Genomic DNA, 27471 nt, shown 5'->3' on the forward strand with positions numbered 1-27471 from the left:
GCCGCGGGTGGATCACGATTCCACCCGCAGCTGTTCCGGCCACATGTCAGCTGTTCAAAACGGTGCGGTGAGCCCACATCAAAGGAACTTAAGGAAGGGAGTCTGGCATGGGCGTACTATTACGTCAAACATCGGAAGGGGTTAATAGCTGCTCAACCTGTGCTGTAAGTATTCGGAGAGCATGGTCTCTCAGCAGATCTTTCTGACGCTTACGTATGGATTTCCGTTTGAGTTCTCCTATTCTAATGTGATAGTTATCATACAATTTGCTATCTACATGCCATATCTGGTTCTGTGTATCATTTAATAACATTTATATATTTGTTCATATATGGGATATTTTTCCTTCTTGTGCCTGCCTATCACTTTTTATATGTTTTTTAAATGCTTTTACTTTGTCAGCATCTTCTGGCACTTTTTTTCAATAAAGCCGTATTATTCAAATTCTCTGTATGTGCACTTTTATTTGCGCTATCCTTTTCTTTTTTCTTATATATATCCTCTAGAGCATTAGTTGCACCCGGTGTACTTCCATCATTTCTAGATATATCTTTCTGCGGTGCCTACTTCATCGGGTTTTTTTTATCAGTGTTTCGGAGTCAAACATATATGGCTGAAATCGTACAGCCAGTGCCTGATACATGCTGCCCGTGGATCGACAGCATATATCAGCGGTAGGGTTCTCTGTAACAGAAAACTCGGTTTATCATGAGATTAGAAACATCCATTTGTAAGACAGCATGGTTACCAAATTATCAATACTCATTAATATTGAGTAGCGGCCCCCCCCACACATGTGAGCCGAGAGTCTATTGTTTTTGGCAACACAAGATGACACAAGAAGAGCATGGTGGTGGCTCTATCGTAGAGGACACGGGATCACTTGGTAGAGTGAGCGCTCCTGTGTATGGAGGAGTTAAGAGAGGTTGCTGCCAGCCAAGCCATCATTCGGCCCACTGCTATCAATTCTGTAAGTACCCCGAGGACTCTGGTTGACTCTATCAGTCTCTGCCATAGCTGATAACCAACTCCGTGAATGTTCGAAAACATTGACTTGGTTGTAACCTAAATGTGGTACTAGAGAGACAATTTTGTTTCATAGTCAGTGAAGGATTTTTCACATGGAGGGATCAAGAACTAAGCAGACAATGTCGACATTCTCTCTCTACTTTTATGTAACAAATAACAAAAATATATGGAGCTTAAGAAACATCTACAACTACTTTAACAAAGATGTCTTTACTCTCAAGAACGTTTACATGAAAAGATGGGAGTCTGACTTTAATATCACTTTTCAGATTGAACAATGGGACAGCGCTATCAGAAGCACTTATGCTTCTAATATCTCAATGATTCCCCATGAGTCGTACTTTAAAGAGAGTGATACAGGGACTGCTATTGGCCATGACTACCTACCTGGCCTCTCCGCCTTCCTACACTTGGCGTAGTCGGCAGGATCTCACTGCCCCATATGGCAGTGAAGCCAATGCGGAGAAGGAAAGACTGTGATTAATGTGACTAATGCTGAAACTTCGGGAGGAACGGATGCCCTGGAGGAGACAAGAACACTGGAAATGACTACTACTCTATCAAAGACTGATGTGACAAAGATGACCAAGATGGCGGTTAGTGGCGCCAAAAAGAATGACTACAACTGTGTCTGTACTTTTCGTGGGCATGACCGTGCTGAAATGGCGCAAAGAACCTCCAGGCGGCGCCTCCGGAGAGTGCATCAAAGGCAACTAGCCCCACGCCTACTGATACTACTGGAGAGAGAATTGGAGGAGCGACAAGAAGCGACCCCCGCCCTGGAATGGGTGAAGTCCAGAAGAACATCATGGGTACTGCTGCGCCTTTATGTGATCTGGCATCAGCAGCAATACAGCGGTCCTGTGGCAGCGGAGGAGTGAGCCGCCTAGAGTGGCAATGGCAAGAGGAGAGAGAGCGGGTCCATTTCCATCTACGGACAAGCTGGCCTGGATCACCAATGTGGTGGAACAAAAAAAGAAAAGGGAGAGGGAAGTCTGGGCTGAGTTGTGCCAGGCAGGAGGTGGTGCTATGGCTGGTTGCCACACCCATGGCCTTTAACATATGTGGAGTCGGGCTGAGGCTACGCCTTTATTTGTGAAATTGACACCTGTCAGAAGGTGTAAGTGAATGCGGCCTCTGTTAAATTTGGAAGACCCTTGGAAGAGGGGGACTGGGTCTCCTTTTATAAAGAGCATTGCCCATGGTGCTACTATGTGGTGGCTGTAACCCTGTGTACACCAGTGGAGGAGGAACTGTACGCGGGCCCGAGCATGGCACGGTTAGGTGTCCGTGAAGTATCTCCCCCCCAGTCCCCTACCGCAGCTGCTTCTTCGAGGCAACCTGTGACTTTTTGCGGCTGCAGAGTCACCCCAGTCCCGAGGCCGGGAATGGGATCCCGCCACTGCTGGAGCTGCACGAGGTGCATGTCGTTAAAGAGAGACTGGACAGTTGTGTTTGTGTTGTTGCACTTACAGGAGAAAAAGGACTGTTCTGCATCCTGTCGGGGCAAAAGAGAAGCCCATGCTGTTTTTCCAAGTAGATAGGGGAGTTCCATGACTAAGAGAGGTCATAAGGACCTGTGTATGTTTATTGTTTGTATGTCTTGATCTAGAGGACTGCGATCTGGATGTTCTTTTATAGAGCCCATGGACTCTTGTTTGCTTTTGTTGCACCTGTTGTGCCCCTTCTGCTGAAAAGCAGGACTTTTACTAAAAGTACTGTGTTTTAAGGTACAGGAGTACCACATTCAAAGAAAGGGGGGAAAGCATCTTCCTTTGCCAAGAACATTTATGCATATATATTAAAGTTTGCAATGGTTGGGGACAACCATATTGAAAGAAAGGGGGAATGTACGGGATGTGATAGTTTGATGCCTTGTTCCCCTCTCCCTCAACCCACTGTCCACTTGTCAAGTGATACTGTTACATATTTAATGTATTGTCATTGTGTCTTATAATGAGTACTGCTATGCATAAAGCGTATTACTCTTGTTATATACTATATGGATGTCTGAATGTTATGCCATTATATGCACACTGTTGATAGGGAAAGTAAGCCCTCCAGGGCCAGTTTGGTGTTAGAGGAACAGTATCCCTAGTTGGCCACTAGATGGTGGCATTATAGAAAATAGTTAGAATAGGAGGGGCACGATGGGAATAAGTTAGTGAGAGCTTCCTGCTTTGGTTCAGTTGTGCAGCTCACACAAGGCTGACTAGCCCAGGGTACATCATGCCCCACAACATTCCCCAGAAGTGTGAGCCCAGCCTACAGGATCCAGGGGCCGGAGAGTTACAACACACACAGCAGCAGCATTGACGTTGCAGAATTAGTAGGTCTGCAGTTGTCATCAGAAGGAAAAGCTAAGCAGCGCGGGATCAGGTCACGTGAAATGTGGCAGATCTTTGTGTGGGCAGCGGTTTTCAGATCCGAGGCAAAACGGTGGAGAACCCCCCTCAACAGGAGGCAAGGATACAGGACAGTGAGTATGTTAAGGGACCGAAGGATGCTGTCTGTCCCGGGGACAAGCTTAGTATAAATGAGAAAAGGTAAGGGAAAGTGGAAGCATTGCTTGATAAGAATTCCTGTGTGTGTATTGAATATGCCCTGGATGATGTGCTGGGTAAAAGAGTTAATGTTGAAAAGTTGGAACCGGACTATGACTCAATTTGTTGAACCCTCTGTGAAGAATACATCCCTACACTGAGAAGCAGCACCGAGGTACTCAGAAAGGAACACATGTTTGGTTGGAGGGGGAAGGCCAGAGGATGATACAGGGACTGCTATCGGCCATGACTACCTCCCTGGCCTCTCCGCCTTCCTACAACCCCTCAATCAAATCTATTATTATACACATTTTCTTAGTAGTAAAGAACTCTTTAGCATATTGGTGGAAAAAACCTGAAGCACCGAAATTCACAGACATCTTAGAAAAAATTCATCAATACAGCACCATGGAATGGAGATTCACCATTAACAACAGTAACATTAACAAATACTCCAGAAAATGGAAGATATGGAATTCAAAATTTAGGAAATCTTGAGCTTTGTATAGCAAATGTGTGATCAAATCGAGGTCATGTAATTTACATTTCTTTGTTTCGATCCCTTCCTGTTCTCAGTACCAAATGTGTTTAAAGTGTACGTGTTACTGTATTCTGGTTATACTGTTAAGTTGAGAACTGTGTTAGATTTCTCTAAATTTTACTTTTCCCTGCCTTGCCCCCCTGCAAACCCCCTCCTTTCCCTCCCCTGGTTTTCTTTCCTTTATATGAAAAACTCAATAAAAATATTTAAAAAGAACTAAGCAGACTGTCAAGCTCACGCCTTGACTGGTGGGCGTGAGCTAGGGGGTTTGTGGCCCCACTGTGCCACAAACTAGACTACCCTGGATGGGGCGTGACTAGGACAGCAGCCTTGGTCTTCTCTGGAGCCTCTGATGGTGAGGTCAGGCTTGTGTGGCAGGCAGCTGCCAGGTGCTACTCCAGGGCGGTGTCTGACTGTGGCTGCTGATCCCATTTGGGGACACAGCACACTAGGATAGGTATGAGTAGCAGAGGGGCTGGTGAGCACGGCTAGTACTCTGGCAGGTGGTTACGGCTGAGACACAGGGCAGGCTGGTGTGGTGTATGAAGGAACAGGTTGAGACCTGTTCACACAGGAGGTGTAGGTTAGGGTACACGCAGGAAGGAATGAAGTATGAAGGAACAGGTATGGACCTGTTCACACAGGAGGAGAGCCTAAGGGCTGCAGATAAGAGCTGTAGAGCAGCAAGAGATTCTGCAGTAGCGGAACCAGCAAGAAGCAGAACCGCAGGAGTATGGAGCACAGGCAGAGCCGCAGAGAGACAAGTTTAGAGAGTAGGGTAGAACCGCAAGAAGCGGAGCAGGGTAGAAGGGAGCCACAGAGCAAGGGGAGAGCGGAGCTGCAGAGTGCAGAGCCCAGAGCAGAGTAAAGGCACAGAGTGCAGAGCCGAGAGCAGAGTGAAGGCACAGAGTGCAGAGCCCAGAGCAGAGTGAAGGCACAGAGTGCAGAGCCGAGAGCAGAGCGAAGGCACAGAGTGCAGAGCAAAGCCACAGGTTGCAGAACAAGGAGCAAAGCAAGATCACAGAGTGCGGAGCCGGGAGCAGAGCAGAGAGGCACAGCAGGGGAAGAAGCCACAGACAAGGAGACAGAGGTAGGACAGAGTTCAGAAAAGGTAATGATACAAGACAAGGTACAGGATCAAAGACACAGGGACCAGGATATTCTGCTTCCTGGAAGGCAGACAGACAAGTACAAGGCAGAACAGGGAATATATCCTCCAGAGAAGGAGGAACACAGAGCAAGGCCTGGCAGCTCAGTAGCAAGAAACTGAGTTAAGACATTACACAGGCCAGTTACACAGGGTGGAGCTGCCCTAAATACTAGAGGCCTCTTGATAATTGGTCAGGGACACAATAGACAGGTGCGCCCTGATTCCATAAGAACCAGAGAGTTCGGGCACCGCCCCCCCTATGTACACAGCCAGGAAGCATGCAGAGAGTAGGCAGAAAGCAAGAGGCACAGAACATGGAGCCGGCAGAAGACATAAACCACAACATGACCTGGAGCAGTGAGTAAGTCAGTGTGTGAGGGATGGGAGGCCATGCAGTGATGCCGGCAGAGTTGTAACACAGACTATCATCCATATATACAGTACAGACCAAAGGTTTGGACACACCTTCTCATTTAAAGATTTTTCTGTATTTTCATGACTATGAAAATTGTAAATTTAAACTGAAGGCATCAAAACTATGAATTAACCCATGTGGAATTATATACTTAACAAAAAAGTGTGAAACAACTGAAATTATGTCTTATATTCTAGGTTCTTCAAAGTAGCCACCTTTTGCTTTGATGACTGCTTTGCACACTCTTGGCATTCTCTTGATGAGCTTCAAGAGGTAGTCATCGGAAATGGTCTTCCAACAATCTTGAAGGAGTTCTCAGAGATGCCTAGCACTTGTTGGCCCTTTTGCCTTCACTGTGGAGGCCAGGTCATCTGGCTTGCACCCCATCACTCTCCTTCTTGTTCAAATAGCCCTTACACAGCCTGGAGTGTGTTTGGGGTCATTGTCCTGTTGAAAAATAAATGATGGTCCAACTAAACGCAAACCGGATGGAATAGCATGCCGCTGCAAGATGCTGTGGTAGCCATGCTGGTTCAGTATGCCTTCAATTTTGAATAAATCCCCAACAGTGTCACCAGCAAAGCACCCCCACACCATCACACCTCCTCCTCCATGCTTCAAGGTGGGAACCAGGCATGTGGAGTCCATCCGTTCACCTTTTCTGCGTCGCACAAAGACAAGGTGGTTGGAAGCAAAGATCTCAAATTTGGACTCATCAGACCAAAGCACAGATTTCCACTGGTCTAATGTTCATTCTTTGTGTTCCTTAACCCAAACAAGTCTCTTCTGCTTGTTGCCTGTCCTTAGCAGTGATTTCCTAGCAGCTATTTTATCATGAAGGCCTGATGCACAAAGTCTCCTCTTAAAAGTTGTTGTAGAGATGTGTCTGCTGCTAGAACTCTGTGTGGCATTGACCCGGTCTCTATTCTGAGCTGCGATTTCTGAGGCTGGTGACTTGGATAAACTTATCCCCAGAAGCAGAAGTGACTCTTGGTCTTCCTTTCCTGGGGTGGTCCTCATGTGAGCCAGTTTCTTTGTAGCGCTTGATGGTTTTTGCAATGGCACTTGAGGACACTTTCAAAGTTTTCCCAATTTTTCGGACTGACTGACCTTCGCTTCTTAAAGTAATGATGGTTTTTCTTTACTTTGCTGCTTTTTTCTTGCCATGCAAATTCTAACAGTCTATTCAGTAGGACTATCAGCTGTGTATCCACCAGACTTCTGCTCAACACAACTGATGGTCCCAACCACATTTATAAGGCAAGAAATCCCACTTATTAAACCTGACAGGGCACACCTGTGAAGTGAAAACCATTTCCGGTGACTACCTCTTGAAGCTCATCAAGAGAATGCCAAGAGTGTGCAAAGCAGTCATCAAAGCAAAAGGTGGCTACTTTGAAGAACCTAGAATATAAGACATAATTTCAGTTGTTTTACACTTTTTTGTTAAGTATATAATTCCACATGTGTTAATTCCTAGATTTGATGCCTTCAGTGTGAATTTACAATTTTCATAGTCATGAAAATACAGAAAAGAGAAGGTGTGTCCAAACCTTTGGTCTGTACTGTATAAGGCTTTGTTCACATTAAATTTTGGGGGGAGTTAAACAATCTCAAGTTTTCAAGCTGAAACCGCTTTAGGAAACTCTCATTTTTGGGGAGATTTTTTTTCTGAAGTTATTTTGAAGAATTTTTGATGCGTTTTTTTTTTCCTGAAGAGTTTTTTTTACAGCCTTTCCTTGAATAGGGCTAATTTTGGAGAAGTTTTCTTTAGGATCTACTTCGCAGTAGTGGCATGCACTTTTTTTTACCTCCAGGAATCTTTCAAAATTTCAGCAGAAAAAAAAGTTTAGCAAAACCCAAATGAACAGCAAAATCGATTTTCCATCTAAATTAATTAGAATAGTTTTTAAAGAGTTTTTTTAAACAGTTTTTTAGCACGATTTTATGTTCAAACAACTCCTGAAAATGACCTAAGCGTAAATAAAACCTAAGGGTATTTGCACACTATATTTCTGTTGAGTTTTTCAAGTAGAAACACCAGGTTTTTGAAGATTTTTTTTAGTTTTTAAGGGGCATTTCCAGAGTTTCCGCTTAGATTCCACTCCCAAAACTGTTCGGTGTCCGAACACCTAACTAACACCAATTAGGTAAGAATTCGGCCTTTGCTTTGAATACCTCGCTGACTGATTTAAGATACACTGTTAGTGCAATTAAGCGCACACAATTTATGTTAACTTATTTAGAACGATTATATCACTATACAGTGAGATTGCTACCCACTTAGAGCAATAGTGCCTGGTATTTACAGTCTCTAGTGTGTATAGTGGGATTAGTACCCACTCACTGCACATCATCAGTGTCTAGAGTCATAGTTTCTATTGGATAATCCATTATGATGCAATAGCATTATTGAGATGTATAAGTTAACGGCGGTTCTTTGGTATAATAATTGTCTTAGGCCATAATTGTAGCGCGATATCCATACCAATTTTCACACATGTTTTTTCATTCTGACATAACTGGCACAGTGCTTGTCGTGGTATCAGCAGCTTCAGAATTCTTTTTAGCGCCAGTGAGTCTCTTGTTTTTTAAACATTTAAACATTAGTAGTCCAAATATACAACTACACAGATATGGCAATTATTATTCCCATAGTCCTAATTTATTGCGGCTGAAGTCACTTCAACAATACAACAAATATATATTCAGATATGGAACACCATATAAGAAAGGAAATGAAAAGGGAATGATGTTAAAATTGTGTATTTATTTATAAATAATTAAAATAGAAATCAGTTTTACATAAAGACACAAAGGGGGCGGGGGGGATGAAACCACCAGACTAAGGAGGGAGATAGCACAGCACAAATCCACCAGGCTAATAAAGTATAATTAACCAGATTGTATTTATACCATAAAGAGTTGGAAGTTATGATGGTATAATATAAGAAAAAGTCAATCAAAGGCACAGCAGCTATGTATATGCACGTGCAGAGAATAAGTCTAAAGAATCCCATTCATTTGTTCTTCCCAAGAGGGGAGGCAAGTATGGAGTATATGCCCAGCAATACAACATCCAGTTGTTAATGAACTGGTAAGTGAAACCACTACATACGCCAAAAAAAAGGGGGTGCCAGAGAAAGGAAAAAATTCCATGTAATGGGTTAATTACCTGTGGTGCAGATGTAAATCTAGGAATGCCGTGCGCTGTATGTGGAGTGCCGATGCTGCTCTCCCGCGCCCGACAAGCGCCGTTTCGCCGTAGCTTCTTCAATTGAAGCGTGGACGTCAACTTAGCATGTAATAGCCAAACAGATCACCAAAAGAAAACCTTTCGATTTAAAGAAATATTCTCATCTCCAAAATCCAATCACATTATGTAATAAGTGTAATAATAATAATATTAGCAAATATCTCTATGGATACCTAAGCTACTGCAATGACCTTCACATGGAGTAAGCGACATAGCTAATCAGAAGAACCATGCTACATTTCTAATTGCTGGTATTTGCTAATATATTTATTATTATACCTACTACATATTGGGATAGGATTTTTGAGATAAGAATATTTTTTAGGCCATTACAAACATCACCTGACTCTCTAACATAGCTCTATGCACAATAAGGGCCCATGCAGACGTCAGTGAAACTTATTCTGAGCCCGGAGCATAATGCATCGATTGTCCGCTCCCAATCTGAACTCGACTACCTGATATATACCTTGGGTCAGGAGACCTACAGACAATCCATGTATGGACATCTGCATGAGCCCCAAAAACCATTGAAAATATCCTTTCTAAATTGGGTATGGCCCCTTGATTTATGAGGAGATTGCTAAGGTTAGGTTGGGATAGGATTAGGTTGTGAGGTTTGCTTTTCACATTTTGTGGGGCTGGCAGACTGTCTCTTTTTAATAGCAACAACAGCAATGGTTGTGACAAAAGAAGGGGGATTACTTAGATATAGAAGTGATATAGTAAGCCAGCACTCTTTACACGCACTACTGATGATGTAGCACAAGTTAGAAGTGAGGCTGCAGATATCTTCAGACCTTGGCCAAAAGGGGTTGTTCACTACTTGGACAACCCCTTCTTGATCTAAATGTTTGGCCCCGATAAAATAAAAAAACTTATACTCACCTTCTTTGCCGACACAGTTCAAGCAGTGTTAGCACTAGTGGGGATATTGTGCAGTTGATTATCGTGAATCCAGCATTTTGCTGGATTGAAAAATTCGAAGAAGGTGATAAAAACATAAGAACATAATTAATAATCACCCACCTAATCACCTGCTTTTGGTCCAGTCACCGGTATGGTCTTCACTTGGCCATCTTCGGTCCTTTTGTCACCCTGCATTTTTGGTGTCTACTACGCTGACTAGGCCACAACCTCATGGCATCGCGTAATGTCATGACTTGCAATGTGCAGTCATAACTTCTAGTCAGTATAGAAAATAGCAAAGATGTCAGTGACTGGACCGAAAAAGACAACTGGATAGGATCAGGGCTGCACAGTTAGACAGGTGAGGGCTTGGTGACTATAATTTTTTTATATTTTTTGTTCGTTTATCATACTTTTAGGTCTTGAGAGAGCTTGGAGCATAGTAATGTACATTTTATTTGCATTAAATCAATTTCCTGGCTAAAGTAGGATAAATTTCCAAATTCAGATTTCCTAGCTAAGTACAAGCCAACTGTTTTGATCCAATTTCGTCAAAGTGATCATCACTATTTTGGATTCATGTCCACATCTGTGTTCATTACATTGTATCTGCCAACATTTAATCATGTGTGTCATATATGTTTTATGACAGTAGCCCACAAAGAGTATTCAGTATTTGCTCATCACTAGTCATAACGTTGCAGACTACTCAGCGCAGAAGATGCCAAGGATGCAAAGATGCTGAAAATGACCACCACATCGGTGACTGAACAGAAGAGGACAACTGAACTGGATTTGGGCTGGACTGGTAAGGGTAATATGAGTATAATTTATTTTATTTTTTCTTTATGTTTATTATACTCCTGAGTCTTAAGAGACACCAGATAATTATAATATAAAAAATAAATTTTCTGGCCAAAATATAGCAAATTTCCTAATTCAAATTTCCTAATGAAATACAAGCAAAGTGTTTTGTTCAAATTTCGGCAAAGTGATCATCAAAGATTGACCTCCACATCTCTGTTCATTACATTGTATCTGCCACTATATAATCATATGTGCCATATATGTTTTCTGACAGCAGCACGCGAAGAGTATTCAGCGAGGGACAGCAAACATCTCATAGTCATGAGGTTGAGAACCATTGGTGTTGGGTACTGGTCTGATGTCAATGAGTTCTCTGTCCACAGTAGGCTTCAAAGTGAACTTCTGCAGTAAAGTTGTGATGAATAAGAAGATTTCCATGCGGGCCAGGGTCATGCCCATACACATCCGTTTGCCTGGAGGGAGGAACACATCATTTGTTAGATGGTGTATAATGGTCATTGAGGACCATCTGTGCCAACTTCTAAATAATCTGCAAGTGACGTAGTTAAACAATTCTTAACCAAGAATTTTAAAAATTACCATCCTGGGTTTGAACTTTCTCCAGAATACTTGCTGCCATGAACTAACACGGAACTGGTTTTGAGAACCTAAGCAAGATTTTATTATGAGTCTTGTAGACCATGAGTAAGTGAATTCCTTGATATTACTCTGTGATGCTGGTCTTATCACAGCTGCTTTGTCCACTGAGCATCACCACTGCTATTTCCCTTGTATAAGGTTTTTCTTGATGGCACTAATCATGCAACATTATTATGGCCTATTTATTGACTGGGGGCATCAGAAACCAGAATTCAATTTTGGAAGTGTTTTTTTTTTCTGAAATTCTTTTTTCTTCTTTCCATAGGTTGGCCATGTTTTTGTGATTCCTCAGTGGAAAAGATTACTGGTCAAGTACCAGGGTTGCCGACTGTCCTGAAATTCCTGGACAGTCAGTAAGCATATTGCACTCCCCCCCCCATCCTTAAAATTTGATTTGTCCATGATTTTTCCTGAAGCTGATAAAGCTTATATGGATTATTATGAATGTGATGTAATTTTACAGTTCACAGTGAAGCAGCTAATGTCTTTATCAGAAATTTTGGGTGTAGACATAGGTCACTTAGAACCATAATGATTTACTATAGTTTTCTAACATGTCCATGAAAAATGTTGGCTGTCCATTATTTTTTGAGAAGTTGCCCAGGAAAACAAATCAAGTGAGCAAACACTGCCAGGTACAATAGAAAAGTAGGTGCACATAAAAAGTACTGTGCCCCTTTCCTCAAAGTCCCATTAGCAAGATCATACTCTACTTCTATGTTATGTATACCCTTGGGTTGTACATGGTGGACATGCATGAAAATCTCCATTGAATATCAGAAAAAAGAAACACACCAGGAGGAAGAATTGATAGAAAGTGCCATGCATAGTACAGAACCTGTGGGGTTGGAGTATGCTTAAAAGATAAAAGTCATGTTCCACTTCTTCAGGCCCTGCATTATATATATAAAACAGCATTTCCTGGAGTATTCCTTTGAAAAGTGGATCAGATGTGAAAAATAATGTACAGTCATGGCTTCACTAAATTTTATAATAGCATTTAATCATGTTTTGTTAAAAAGCTGAGAAACTTTTGAAGAGATAGTACCTGCAGAAAATACCATAAAGGCTTCACTCTTCTTAAAGCCACCATTCTCATCAAGGAAGTGTCCAGGATCAAAGTCTTCTGGGTTCTTAAAATGATTTGGGTCCTTCAGAACGGATGTTATCATCGGAACCATCATCATTCCCTTGTGGAATACATATCAAATCAGTTGCCGAATACAGATGACATGGAAGTATGTTATATAGTTCTGTTATTGACAATTTACCTTTGGTATGTGATATCCCTTTAAAGTTGTGTCTTGCTGTGCTGCACGGGTTAGTCCTATAGGGAAAATGTCAGCAAATCGCTGAATTTCATGGATGACCGCATCTGTATAGGGCATTTGAGACCGGTCTTCTGCTGATGGACATCGGTTTTGGCCAATTACGCGGTCAATCTCCTCATGAATCTTCTCTGTATAATGGAAACAAAGTTAAATTGCAATCACCAATTGGAGAAAATCCAAGAGGTTTTCTGAAGCATCACATTATGAACACATGCTTATACTCATGTGCATTTACTTGCACTTTCCAAGCACTGCAATAAAGTAGCATTGGTGTGAGAGCACATACGCTCTTACGTCTGCAGTTCTGATGCTAGAATTCATCATATGCTTGTTAAGCTCAGCACTGTGGATAGAAGAGATTATAAGAGTCTATTCTGGGGATGTGACCTGCCTTTGAATAAATCCAAAAGTCAACACGGGGATTATGGTGAAGAGCCTATAATCCTTGGAACTTCACTCTTTGATTTTGTGGTATGCAAAATCCATAAGTGATCCAATGAGTCCACATCCACCATTGTTACATTACAGAAAAAGAATAATGGGAAAAACATACTGTAGTTTAATAAAAAAACATTTAAGTAGAGACACATCTTACCTTGTACCTCTGGGTGTTTAAGAAGTATAAGGAAGCTGTATCTTAATGTCATAGCTGTAGACTCAGTTCCAGCAAAAAACAAATCAATTACAGTCCCCACTAAGTTATCCTCACAGAACTCAGTTTCTGGATTATTTTTCTCCTGTAAAAATAATTTTAAAAGAAATCATTATGTGACATGTAAAATCCAATATGATTATATAATGTAAATTGGTTGAAATTGGAATCATTGATGGCCTAGGCAATTCAACATTAGATTACTTCTAATCAAAATGACTATCAGGTACTTGCTGCACAAATTTCCAAACCATTTATCTTTTATCAGTGATTTGACAAGTCATCTTGTGTTAAGCAGATCCGTAACTTAGTTTTCCATCAACCTGGAAGAAGAATCCCAGTAGAGAAGAGTTTAGATGGCTTAAGTATCAGAACCGTAATACCTAAGCCATCTAAACCTTATACTCTGGCCAAGTAGATTGACCTCACTTAGTACCGAGCGCACATTCTGCCTTTTGTAAACCCCTCTAGACATAGTCAACATGATCTAGCCTACCTCTTCTATTTTCAGGAGGAAGAAGTCAATGAGATCTCGTGGGCAACTCTCATCAAAGGTGTCTTTATGAGCTTTTATCATTTCCTTTACAAACTTTTTCAACTTGATATTATTTGATAAGATCTTCTGGTGTGGCCCAGGAAGACATTTCATCAAACGTGGAAACATTCCAAGGAGCTGTAAAATAATTAATTTTATTAATCTCCTAATGTGGTTTCTAAAATGGAAAAAGGAATATCTTCAACTTTTTGAAAACACATATTTTTAAATAATCCCTTTTTAAATTATATGTCATTTTAATCTCTGCCAAGACGGTTCTACGGAAAGATTGGACAAACAATATCAATATTGGTTTTAGACCCAAATTATGTTTTGTTGTTGTTCTCTACAAATCCATCTTTTCCCATTTAGCTGTCTGGTTTGCTTATCATCAACTACTTGGTTTGTCTTTCACCAGAAATTTGGAGAATGAAAGTGATCTTATCCCCAGAATAACAAAGATCATCATCCTCTTACTAACCAATACATCCATGATTGGTCTAAAACCATCATTAATCTTTTTTACATTCTTATCAGTTCTATCACTTAAACTTTTGCAAGTGCTGTAAATGGTCAAAGATTTATGGCATCCTTGTGGAAACTTTCATGAGTGCACAAAATTATCTGGAACCTATGGACCCGTTGTGGTAAAGGGCCCTTGTGGACTGTACAAGTGCTCAAATACCAATCTAATCTTGCCAGCTTTTATAGAAAGGGCAGATCAAGAATAGCGTTTCAATCTCACAAGTCCTGAATTAATATTGCCAGTGCACCATTTTTATCCATTTTTTGTGGTTTTTAGCCTGTTTTTGATTTGCGCCAAAATCTTTTAATTTTCTTTTTGTTAAAAATGTATTTTATACATATTTGCCTTCTTCATTATGTTTACCATTGTGATTATAGTTTGTGTTTTACAGAAGTTTCCAAATAATTCATGAACTGTCTCTTTTTAACAATTTTTGAACAAATGTATCCCAGTCCCCATGGAGTGATTTTATGTACTCCTGAAAATTTTTTGCACATTTTGCAATATGTTAGTGTGATATGAGACATTTTGCTCTAAAAGTCACATAAGGGTAAAAGACAAAAATAAACATAGTTTTTAATTTTCCACCAAATTTTTTAACTTAAAAATAAATGCAAATAATGAATCGAGCCCTCAATATTTTGACAAGTGTCACTAATTCTGTTGCTATTTTTGTGGTGGGAAAGGCATATTGCAATATTACCCAAGAAGGTGGGTGGTTTTGAATCATAAAATATATGTACCTGGCCAGCGAAAGAATTCAGACGTTTGAAGATTTCTCTGTTATAAGATAAAAGCTTCAGAAATTTCTTGTCCTCATAGTCATATCGCTCACCAAACACAATAGAACATATAACATTAGAAACAGCAAGTCCAAGAATATATGTTGGGTTAAATGGCGTATCTGCAATTAAAGTAATTTATAAAAGCTTACAGGGTATCAATAAGTTGATTGTGAATGTAAAAACATGAATTTATTTTTTACTCACCATTGTTTTGCATAATCCTTTCTGTAAGACACTGGGCCTCCTCTTGGATCCTCGTTTCAACACTCCTCTTGCCCATTCCTAAATTTCTCAAGGTCATCAAAGAGAATCGTCTCATCACTTTCCACCTCTCACCATTGCTCATAACAATCCCTAGAACATGGTAGAGAAAGAATCAGCACCAGTTTTAGGCTAGCTCCTGATTAGTTTCATATTTTGGAGACAAATATTTTGTTTTGTCAAAAAATTACAAATATCTTTAAGCTACCTGTCAAAATATTACAGGAACATATTGAGTCATCAGGCTATGCTCTAAAGTTATGCTACAAGCTGTATTAATGTGATGTCCCTTCCAGAGAAGGACCCATTTGGTCAGCCTCATAATTATTTTGTTGACCAACCAATTATCTATTGCTGAAGAGTTTTATCAGTAGTGGCAAATATTGTGTTACGCTAGGGGGCAAGAGACAAGAGTGTACCCACTGGACCGTAATACTGAACCTCCCTCAAGCGAGCAAACCAGATAGACCAACCCCTATACAGGGATAGTTAGGGAGCAAGCTCGAAGGTAACTAGTACTACGGATGCCAGGACCAGTGATCGGCTCCAGAGGAGTAGATAGGGAATTTATGACAGAGGGAACACAGGGAGATGTAGGGAAGAACCACGGAAATGGTAGTAGCAGGATAGTGAGCTCCTAGGATGAGGAGATAAAGGACACAGGGCAGGAAGGCAGGGAACCAGGACTCGGCAGAGTAAGAGAAGAGATGGGCCTGGGTGCAGAGCCAAACACAGAGGAACTCTGTTAAGTTTAACTTAACAATCAGGCACCTTCACAAAGGAAGGGCGGCCAGAAATACTAAATGGCTGCTTCCTATTGACCCAGCAATGCTGCTGGGTCAGGTCGCAGCCAGGAATGAAGCGGAGGAGTGTTCCTTAGGGGTTCCTAAGGAGAAGATGGGAGGAGACCGAGCGTGATAGGCAGCAGAGGGGAGGCGCGCTGATGCGCATGCAGAGACACACGCCGGGACCTGGACCAGGAAGTAGCCGGGAGTGACGGGGGTGCGCCGGCCGAAGAGGAGGGAGAAGTGGTGACTGAGGCACCTACGGTGGTAAGTATAGATGTAACAGTACTCTCTTAGATCCTCCCCCACCCCTCTTGGACAAAAATCTCTTAAGAATATGAGGTGCATTAATGTTCTCCTGAGGTTCCCAAGATCTCTCCTCGGGCCCAAACCCCTTCCAATCAATTAAGAAGAAGGTTTTGCCCCTGACCCCCTGACCTTTTTGGAAGCTAAAATATCTTTTACCTCAAAAATATTATCTGCACTAACCGGGAGAGGAGAAGAGTCAGAAGTAGGATGAAAATGATTAAGAATGATTGGTTTTAGGAGAGAAACGTGGAAAGCGTTGGGAATGCGGAGTGAAGCAGGCAACCTCAGTTTGTAGGACACATCGTTGATGCGGCGGAGGACTTCAAAAGGACCAATGTAACGAGGACTCAACTTGTAGGAAGGAATCTTCAGTCTGATATATTTAGAAGAAAGCCAAACCCTCTCGCCCGGAAGATAAGTTGGAGCATGAAGGTGCCTCTTGTCGGCATGTCTTTTCATGCATTCACTGGCTCTCCCAAGTGCCTCTTTAGTCTCAAGCCAGACTCTGGAAAATTCTATGACCTCGGAATCAGCTGCCGGGACTCCGGAAGAGACAGAAATCGGTAAAGGAATGCTGGGATTCATGCCGAAAATAACAAAGAATGGAGATTTGCCAGAAGATTCGTTGGGATGGTTATTATAGGCGAACTCAGCCCACGGAAGAAGTCCAGACCAGTTATCTTGATGAGAGTTGGTGAAGTGACACTGATAAGAAGACAGCACTGGATTTACTCGTTCCACTTGGCCGTTGGTCTGCGGATGGTATGCAGAGGAGAAGTCTAACTTTACCTCCAAGAGACCACACAAAGCCCTCCAGAATCGAGATGTAAATTGGACTCCACGATCAGATACTATATGTAGGGCAAAACCGTGAAGTCGAAAGATGTGCTGAACAAAGAGCTTAGCTAATTCGGGAGCAGAAGGTAGTCCAAGCAGTGGAACAAAGTGTGCCATTTTTGAAAAGCGGTCCACTACCACCAGAATGGTAGAATACCCGGAGGAGCGAGGCAGATCAGTGATAAAATCCAAAGCGATATGTTCCATGGGAATGACGGAACCGGCAATGGAAGTAGAAGCCCCGAAGGTAAACGCGTGGGAACTTTGATCTTAGCACAAGAAGAACACGAGGCAGTGAAATCGATCACATCCTGACAGAGAGAAGGCCACCAATAGAACCGGGAAATGAAATCCAGAGTCTTCTTAATGCCCACATGATCAGAGATCTTGGAGGAATGTCCCCAAAGTAGAATCGTCCTTCTGTGAGCATCAAAAACGAAGGTTTTGCCTGGAGGTGGAACGATCAGATTTATGGGAGCAACAGTAACAACTTTGGACGGATCAATTATGTGCGAAGGTTCCTCCTCCAAATTGGCAGGTTGAAGAGACCGAGATAATGCATCGGCTTTGACGTTCTTCAGACCAGGACGAAAGTGCAACTTGAAATCGAAACGGGCAAAGAATAGAGACCACCTGGCCTGCCGGGGATTTAGCCTCTGAGCGGACTGAAGGTAGGATAGATTCTTATGGTCCGTGAAGATAGTAAAAGAATGACAGCCCCCTCCAGTAAATAGCGCCACTCCTCTAAGGCCATTTTAATGGCTAGCAGTTCCCGATCTCCGATGGAATAGTTACACTCCGCAGACGAAAAGGCCTTAGAAAAGAATCCACAGGTAACCAACCGCCCAGTAGAGGATCTTTGGGACAGAACCGCGCCAGCACCAATAGAAGATGCGTCCACTTCCAGTACAAATGGTTTGTTTGCCTCGGGTTGATGTAAAACAAGCATGGCCGCAAAAGACCGTTTAAGACTTAGAAAAGCATCCTCAGCCTCCGGAGACCAGGTTGCGGAACTGAGTCCTCTCTGTGTAAGCCATGAAAAAGGCTTGGTCACAGATGAAAAATGCGGAATAAACTGACGATAGTAGTTGGCAAACCGAGGAAGCGTTGGATCGCCTTTATTCCAATTGGCCGAGGCCACTGGAGAATTGCTTAAAGTTTTTCAGGATCCATTTCCAGGCCAGCTTCAGAGACGATATACCCTAGGAAGGGCAAAGAGGCTTGCTCGAAGATGCACTTCTCCAACTTAGCGTAAAGCCGGTTCTCCCGTAGTCGTTGCAGCACCAGACGAACACTTCTCCAGTGGGAGGATAAATCAGGAGAGAAAATGAGGATATCGTCCAGGTAGACCACAACACAGGAGTATAGCATGTCTCGGAAGATTTCGTTGACAAATTCTTGAAATACCGCAGGTGCGTTACATAGACCAAACGGCATGACGAGGTACTCGTAATGACCATCCCGGGTATTAAATGCGGTCTTCCACTCGTCACCAGGTCGGATTCGAATGAGGTTATAGGCTCCACATAAATCTAATTTAGAAAATACACGGGCCCCTCGTAGACGGTCTAAGAGCTTGGGAATAAGTGGTAGAAGATACTTATTCTTAATCGTAATCTCATTCAGACCTCGGTAATCTATGCATGGCCGGAGAGAACCATCTTTCTTTTTTACGAAGAAGAAGCCAGTGCCTGCAAGTGAAGAGGATTTACGTATAAACCCCTTGGCGAGATTCTCACGGATATATTCGGACATGGCAGATGTCTCGGCCGGAGAGAGCGGGTAGATTCGACCTCTTGGCGGGATGGACCCCGGTCGTAGTTCCACTGGGCAGTCATAGGGACTGTGAGGTGGTAAGGACTCAGCCTCCTTTTTATTAAATACATCCGCAAAAGACCAATACAGGAAGGCAGTCCGGCCGGACCAGAAGAAGGTTGAGAAAAAATGACCGGGCGAACAGACCCTAAGCATCTCTCTTGACATGGATGTCTCCATCGGAGAACCTCGCCAGTGCGCCAATCCAAAATGGGTTCATGTGTCCGAAGCCATGGAAGACCGAGGAGTAAGGCATGGGACAAGTTGGGCAAGACATAAAACGCAATCTTCTCTTGATGTAAGGCCCCTACTTGAAGAACTAGTTCCTCAGTGACCATGACGACAGTCTCTTATAAAAAAGTCTTCCATCTACGGAGGCAATCATACGAGGATGTTCAAGGGTGATCACGGGAATCTGATACTTCTTCACCTCCTTAAGCCGGATGAAGTTGCCTGCCGCACCCGAATCCACATATGCAACCTCAGAACCACATCTCTGACCTTGGATAATCAAAACAGAAAGGGTAAGGGGTGGAGAGGAAACAGATACACCTAAGGAGGCCTCTCCTACCTGACCTAGGTGGAGGCGTTTCCCGGCCTCTCAGGACAAGAACGAGGAAAATGCGACGCTCCCCCACAGTATAAGCACCAGCCCTGTGCCAACCACTCTCTACGATGACGTTCAGCCAACTTTACCCGGTCAACTTGCATAGGCTCCAGGAAGGCACCAGAGGCAGAACTAGAAGGTCGAGGACTAAGTGGTCTAGAGACAGAAGAAGAAGATGATGGCCTAATATGTCTCCTTTCCCTAGCAGCCTCTCGAGAGTGCTCCTGAAAGCGCAAATCTATACATGAAGCAAGAGAAATGAGATCCTCCAACGTGGTCGGAGTATCTCGTCCTGCAAGTTCATCCTTGATCTTGCTGGACGATCCTCTCCAAAAAGTCCCAACCAAAGCCTCGTTGTTCCACCCTAGTTCAGACGACAATGTGCGGAACCGGATTGCGTATTGCCCGACAGTGAGAGTGCCCTGCTGTAAATTAAAGAGTGATTCCGTGGTTGAAGCGAGGTGGCCAGGTTCATCAAAGACCCTCTGGAAGGTGTCCAAAAAGATGGCTATACTAGACACCACAGGATCGTCTCATTCCCAAAGAGGATTTACCCAAGAAAGGGCTTCTCCCTCTAAGTGGGACACGATAAAAGCCACCTTGGCCCGATCGGTAGAGTACTACTGAGGCAGCAGCTCAAAATGGAGACGACATTGATTGAGAAAACCTCTGCAAAGCTTGGGATCTCCGCCATAGCGAGGAAGTTTGGCAAGACGAGGAGAAGAGACAGGCATGGGATCAGGGGTGAGCGAGGAGGTTTGCAAAGTGAGTAAACGGTCATCTACTGAGGCCATATGAGACAAGACAAAGACAAAATGTGAGCTTGGGTATCCCGTTGCTGGACCAACACTTCCTGGAGACCTGCGTGGCGTTGCTGGGATCCACGGCCTGTAAGGCCGACAAACGGAAGTCCATTGTCTTCATAAAAGACATAATGCGAGTCTGGTTTTCTCGTAGAAAAACCAACTCCTTCTGAGCTGAGGCCCCGGCAGGATCCATGGCCTGATTGTACGGTTACGCTAGGAGGCAAGAGACAAGAGTGGACCCACTGGACCGTAATACCGAACCTCCCTCGAGCGAGTGAACCAGATAGACCAACCCCTATACAGGGATAGTTAGGGAGCAAGCTGGAAGGTAACTAGTACTACGGATGCCAGGACCAGGGATCGGCTCCAGAGGAGTAGGAGAATTTACGAGAGAGGGAACACAGGGAGACGTAGGGAAGAACCACGGAAATGGTAGCAGCAGGATAATGAGCTCCTAGGATGAGGAGATAAGGGACACAGGGCAAGAAGGCAGGGAACCAGGACTTGGCAGAGTAAGAGAAGAGATGGGCCTGGGTGCAGAGCCAAACACAGAGGAACTCTGCTAAGTTTAACTTAATGATCAGGCGCCTTCACAAAGGAAGAGCGGCCTGAAATACTAAGTGGCTGCTTCCTATTGGCCCAGCAATGCTGCCGGGTCAGGTCGCAGCCAGGAATGAAGTGGAGGAGTGTGCGCGCGCCCGGTCCCTAAGGAGAAGATGGGAGGAGACCGAGCGTGTGACAGGCAACAGAGGGGAGGCGTGCCAACGTGCATGCAGAGACACATGCTGGGACCCGGACTAGGAAGGAGCCGGGAGTGATGCGGGTGCGCCTGCCGAAGAGGAGGGAGAAGCGGTGACCGCGGTGCCGGCGGTGGTAAGTATAGATGTAACATATTGATTGTCTCTTGTCTAATAGAGGGGTCTTTATGAAAGGACCACTCCTTATGGTATCTAAATGTCCTACCCCAAACCAAAAAAGGAACACATTTCTGCTTCTGACATGTCTGTATTAAACTACGTAAATTTTCGGTGAAATAACTACTTTGGATAATGTTTTCTTAGACCTCTCTTGTGCCTTTTTCTATGTTATTTCTCCTATAAATTTGTAAATAATTTAAATTTTTTCTTACCCCTACATAATCTGTCATCACTGGCTAGACAGTTTTAGAGTGTGCAAGGACACACCCAAATTAGTAACACACTTTTATCAATTTAAACATAAATTTCTAGTAGAGCATCTTCAGTGTCCCATAGCTCTCTAATTCCTGTTTTACAAGATGCACCACAAAAAGAACCATACATGATCCAGTGTGGCTGGAATAGTCGTATTTTTTGGAAGGGACAGCTCCTAGTTGGCTGTCAATGAAGTCATGTGGACTGTGAATGATGTTAACCTTGGATGGTGTTAGATCTGAAAAATCTGCTTGAGCCTTAATAGACATCAGCCTGGAAGAGAACAAACTATTTTTGGGTTTTGGAATGTAGCAAAGCCTATAGATTTCACCAGTACAACTTTTGTCAACTGTGTGGGACAATGGCCAAGAAAAGACGATTGGTTGCCCCGTCACCTGGATGATCAAGTCCTATTATATAGGAAGGGACAGTCAAGTTAAATTATTCCATATGGGGTTTTCATTTTTTGAAAAACTTCTGTCACCCGGTGCAGTTTGTATTTAAAAATAAAATTGCTTTACTTGTCCTCCCTGGGTCAAGAGCTGAGCCTACACTGCAGCTCCCTTACTGTCTTCCATGCTGAAGACATATAGAAAGCACAGCAGCCAATCAGAGATCTCGGCCCCTGAGCTCACTAATTGACTGCAATGCTGTTGATGTGACATCAGTGCTGCGGACCATAACATACACTGGAAGTGGCAGTGGAGACTGAGAGGATACTTTTTTTAAAAAAAAAGCTAACATTAGCCAGGGAAAAGGAGTTTAACAAAACCAGAAAACCTTTTAAAACTTTACAGTCTGTGAGAAAGTCACAGTAACTAACAGACTCTGTAAAGTTAACATTTGTAAGACTGAAGCCAAATGGTTCGTTTGTGTGAAAGCTTGTGGTGCAAAGTTCTAGAATGTTTATGTGTTCTTAATACAAATTGTGACCAGAAAGTGCCATCACTGCCACCGCCCCTGAGGTTCAGCTGCTACTATCAAGCATAAACCTTACAGTCTGCAACTGTTTCTTTAAAAAGAAACCTAACAACCTTTACCACAACCTTATAGGCACTCAAACTTCTAGCATGGATTGTGTGAGGTTTCTTCAGGCACACCCCTGAGGAATGCAGGCAGAAGTTGTCCAGGCATGAGGCATTTGGCCTACAGACCTATGCCAAAGCTGAATGCCTGAAGCTCATATTAGAACAGTAGTAAAAATGATACTAACCAAACCTACATGGTAAAAACTGGCTAAAATTGTTCAATATATGTGCATACATTTACATACAGTTCAAAGATAACATATGTCCTACTCACCATGGTCACCGAACAGGACAGAGATAATCTCAATTATTCCCCTGTCATTAAATGCATCGCCACAGTCGATGAGAGCTTCCTTTACTGTGTCATATCCCACTATTACAACTGAGTTGAGGTTAACAACTTGGAATGTGTACACAGGTCCATATTTCTCACTCAGCTGCAAAAGCAAAGAAAGTAAAGCAAGATGAGAAGACGAAAAAACTAAAAAATGAATAAACTGAGTAAAAATGCCAAAGTAATTATTTTTATTATTATTATTATTATTATTATTATTTAATGGCCATTGGCTCAATCTTTAGCCATGGTGACTTAAAGGATAAATAATCTGTAGGAAGATCCATCTTGTGCACGTGTAGATAGGTCCACCAGGGTCTTCTCCACCATTATCTTGATTGTATTCAGCTATCAGTTTGCTGGTCTTTCTCTTGACCAAAAAAAGCCAAAGTACACAATATGAAGCCATAACCAGAGTTCCTAAAAAGTCTTCAGAGCCTAAGGGTACTGTCACACTGTGAAATTTTGATCGCTACGACGGCACGATCCGTGACGTCGCAGCGATCGTATGATTATCGCTCCAGCGTCGTAGACTGCGGTCACACGTTGCAATCACGGCGCTGGAGCGATGCCGAAGTCCCCGGGTAACCAGGGTAAACATCGGGTAACTAAGCACAGGGCCGCGCTTAGTTACCCGATGTTTACCCTGGTTACCAGCGTAAACGTAAAAAAAACAAACAGTACATACTCACCCGTCGGTGTCCTTCAGGTCCTTTGCCGTCTGCTTCCTGCTCTGAGTGCCGCCGTACAGTGACAGCAGAGCGCAGCACTGCTGTGATCTGCTCTCACTTTCCGGCCGGCACTCAGAGCAGGAAGCAGACGGCAAAGGACCTGAAGGACACCGACGGGTGAGTATGTACTGTTTGTTTTTTTTACGTTTACGCTGGTAACCAGGGTAAACATCGGGTAACTAAGCGCGGCCCTGCGCTTAGTTACCCGATGTTTACCCTGGTTACAAGCGAAGACATCGCTGGATCGCTGTCACACACAACGATCCAGCGATGTCAGCGGGTGATCAAGCGACGAAAGAAAGTTCCAAACGATGTGCTACGACGTACGATTCTCAGCAGGGTCCCTGATCGCAGTAGCGTGTCAGACACAGCGATATCGTAACGATATCGCTAGAACGTCACAAATCGTAACGTCGTAGCGATGGAAATTGCACTGTGTGACGGTACCCTAAGTGTCACTGAATCAAATTAGTGATGATTTATTAAAGAAAAATGGCAAATATTTGTGGTAAAATTAGGAAAGAATTGAGTTATTTATGATAATGTCAATTTCCTAATTATGTGTCTTCAGTTAAAGACTGCAAATAACACGTGTATTAACAGTGGTGTAACTAAAAGCTTGTGGGCCCCAATGCAAAAGCTCCAAAAGGACCACCAATTATTGCAGATTTTTAATAGTATATAGGGGTTTTGGCAGGAGCCTGAGGTAAGGGGAGAGAAAACAAGAGAGCGCTACCTAAGCGCAATAAATGACATATAAATAGTAGGGGTGATACATACATATATGCAGTATATATATGCTCAACTGTAGAGGTTGTACAGGATAGGCACAAAGCTGTGTTTAATCTAAGTAGCATGTTGGGATTCAACCTCGTAGCATGCTGCCCTTCCGATTCGCGTGGAGTTGCGTTAGTCCTGCTCTATTCACGACTCCAAAGGGAAATGTGAGAATAGGACATTTGGAGGTCTTCCCTCTTCCGGTGGGGATCCCAATGGAATGTCAGATGTAAAACATACTTCCGGGTAATGTTCAGATTAGTGATGATGACATTCTTTTGCTTATGGAATCAAATTTATTTAAAAATCCATATACGGAGATGGTTTTTTCATGCTGGTTACAGATTAAAATAGCATGAAAACCTTGAAAAGTAATTAAAAACACAACTATTTTTTGGTCTAAAAGAGACCTCCTCGGGTGTATAAAACAAAATGACCTGTGTGGAGTTTTATATAGACACTCCCATCAGTTGTGGGTGCGGTTTCAACACTGAAAGCTTGTGGGTGTTTCTCTTTTCTTGAAATTAAAACATGCAAGTTCAAATCGAACCCTACATTTTGGCTGAGGGATTGGAAAGTTAATCCAACAAACTCTCCTGTACAAAATACACATAGAAATTGAATTTGCAGAGAAAGAACTCTTTAGAGGATTCCTCATTCTTTATGTGCACCCTACGTCTCAAATTGGATTGAAATCCTCTTAAATTTTGATTCAATTTTTGAGTTTGAATTTTTCAATACCTTCTTATAGGAGATGTTAAAGGTGATAGGGACTCGAAAGTGGGAGAGGTATATTGATAACTTCTTTAATGAAAATTCTTGTTGAGAAATGTATGGATCTAGCACAGGCTGCAACAGCAATATGTGATCAATGTGTCACTGAGCAAGAGAAATATTCAACTTCATCCAATTACAACTAAATTGATTCGGAAGTTGCAACTAGATTACGTAAATATGAGGACGAATTGGTAGAAAAGACAGCACATAAATTTAGAAGAGATCAACAGCCAACAAAGTAGTGAGGTTTTTACTTTTTAATTTAAAAAAAAGTTGTCTCCACAGAGGTTAACTCACCATGGGGAGCTCTATGCCAACTGCTCTCTCTGTAGTGTCACAGTCCAGACGCCCAGTGTGACCAAGGTTGCCTCTGCCGTGGTGTATACACCTGAGGAAGGCTCTGTTAGAGCAGAAACGCGTTGTGTTTTTAATTACTTTTCAAGGTTTTCATGCTATTTTAATCTGTAACCAGCATGAAAAACATCGCCGGCTATGGATTTTTAAATAATTTCTATTCCATAAGCAAAAGAGCGTAATCTGGAGGCATGTATTACATCTGACATTCGTTTGGGATCCCCACCAGAAAAGCGAAGCGCCTTCGAATTTTCTTATCTCAGATTTTTAATAGTAAAAATCTCTTCAAATTATTTCAAATAGACTTTTTGGGCCCTCTTAGCTCAGGGGTCCCAGTGTGATTACAACCTCTGCACCTATTATAGTGACACTCCTATGTCTTAAATAGGTTCTCTGGTTTCCGGAACTCACTGTTCCTTCCGCTGCAGTTTAAAAACTTAAAAACAAACAAATTGAGCTTTACCCCTACTCCCAAGGTCCAGCGATGATTCTCTGCTGCTGCTGTCAGTGACATTGTGTGCAGTGCTGACATCACTTCAACAGTGCTGCAGCCAATCAGGGAGCTCATTGGCTCTTGGCAGTTCATGATGTCATCTCGCTCAAAGACACTAAGCTCACTGACTGGCTACAGTGCAGACAATAGCAAACACCAGGAGCTGCAGATAGTCTGAACAGGACCCTGGGAGGATGAGTGAAGATTTTTTTTTTTTTTTTTAAACAATCAGCAAAACATTTTAAGCAGCTCGCAATTGACACTTTCGTCAATTTTGAAACTTTTATGATCCGTGAATTCACGTGACCATTGTCCCATTTTTACATATTAAAGTAGCAGTCTGGCTGTCTAGGCACTCATCTCCCAATAAAAAAAGAGACCTGATGTGCTAGTCAAGAGAAATCAAACATGGAAGTTATATGCAAATCAGGCTGGAATTGCACTGGGATTGTGTCAAAATAGCCGTCCAAGAACAACAATCCGCCCCCAGTGCGCTTCTAGCCTGATTTACTACAGATTATGTCATGACCTGAGCAGCAGTACTAGACAAAGCCTATGGACAGATGTGACGCCGTTTCTGAAAGAGGAGCCATGTTTTTCTATTTCTTTCCAACTCATTCAGTCTCGCCATTACTAGTAGCTACAATCCACTATACCTTCACCAAATCCTTGTGCAGTTCTGTGAGGTTGACCTGGAAGATATTCCCCAGTAGCGGCAGAGGTCGGGGTCCCGGGGGAAGATTTCTTGGCTCATTCTTCTTCCCGACTTTAAAAAGGTAAATCAGGAAAGTTACAGCAGTAGTGAGGAGAAGTGTCGCCTCTATGCTCATCGCCATCCTGAGGGTCCCAGCTTCAGTGGTCTCGGCTCTATTCTGATCCATGCCAGAGAGAGAACAGCCTGGGAAAATAATGTCAGTGTTTTGTTTGCTCGGTGTCTCCTTTCAGGATTCTGAATTCCAAGGACAATAGTGTTATGTAACATCCAGGGGCCTTTTATCCTAAAGAGGGACGACTTCCGAACATCAACAAGAGCTGCATTCAGAAAAACAACAGAGAGACTCCAAAAGGCCAAATAATAATAGCACAAGTCTGTATAATAGAGAATTGTATATTAGTACAAAGAAGCAGAAATAGAGACTGTAAATATGGGGTGAAAATTGGACTGAGAACTGAAGAAAGAGATAGATGATAGATAGATAGATAGATAGATAGATAGATAGATAGATAGATAGATAGATAGATGATA

General features: G+C 42.7%; 1 protein-coding gene across 1 annotated transcript; it reads right to left on the reverse strand.

Annotated features, from left to right (window-relative positions):
* Positions 1-8429: 8429 nt before the first annotated feature.
* LOC143805916 (cytochrome P450 2H2-like) lies at positions 8430-27197 on the reverse strand. Its single transcript, XM_077285674.1, has 9 exons — positions 26882-27197; positions 23034-23196; positions 15344-15493; positions 15098-15258; positions 13790-13966; positions 13237-13378; positions 12582-12769; positions 12359-12500; positions 8430-11123 (listed from the first exon to the last, which is right to left on the reverse strand). The coding sequence occupies exons 1-9, from the start codon at positions 27104-27106 to the stop codon at positions 10942-10944; spliced, it is 1530 nt and encodes a 509-aa protein (XP_077141789.1). The 5' UTR covers positions 27107-27197; the 3' UTR covers positions 8430-10941.
* Between the last annotated feature and the right edge of the window lie 274 nt (positions 27198-27471).

Source organism: Ranitomeya variabilis, chromosome 2 (genome assembly GCF_051348905.1).
Source record: "Ranitomeya variabilis isolate aRanVar5 chromosome 2, aRanVar5.hap1, whole genome shotgun sequence".
Lineage (NCBI taxonomy): Eukaryota > Metazoa > Chordata > Amphibia > Anura > Dendrobatidae > Ranitomeya > Ranitomeya variabilis.

Coding starts and splice junctions, on each gene's coding strand:
- LOC143805916 (XM_077285674.1), bottom strand. CDS start 27,106: ATGGATCAGAATAGAGCCGAGACCACTGAAGCTGGGACCCTCAGGATG. Junction 13,967..15,097: donor TGAATTCTTTCGCTGGCCAG/GTACATATATTT, acceptor ATTATTTTACAG/CTCCTTGGAATGTTTCCACG. Junction 12,501..12,581: donor AGGGATATCACATACCAAAG/GTAAATTGTCAA, acceptor GTATTCCACAAG/GGAATGATGATGGTTCCGAT.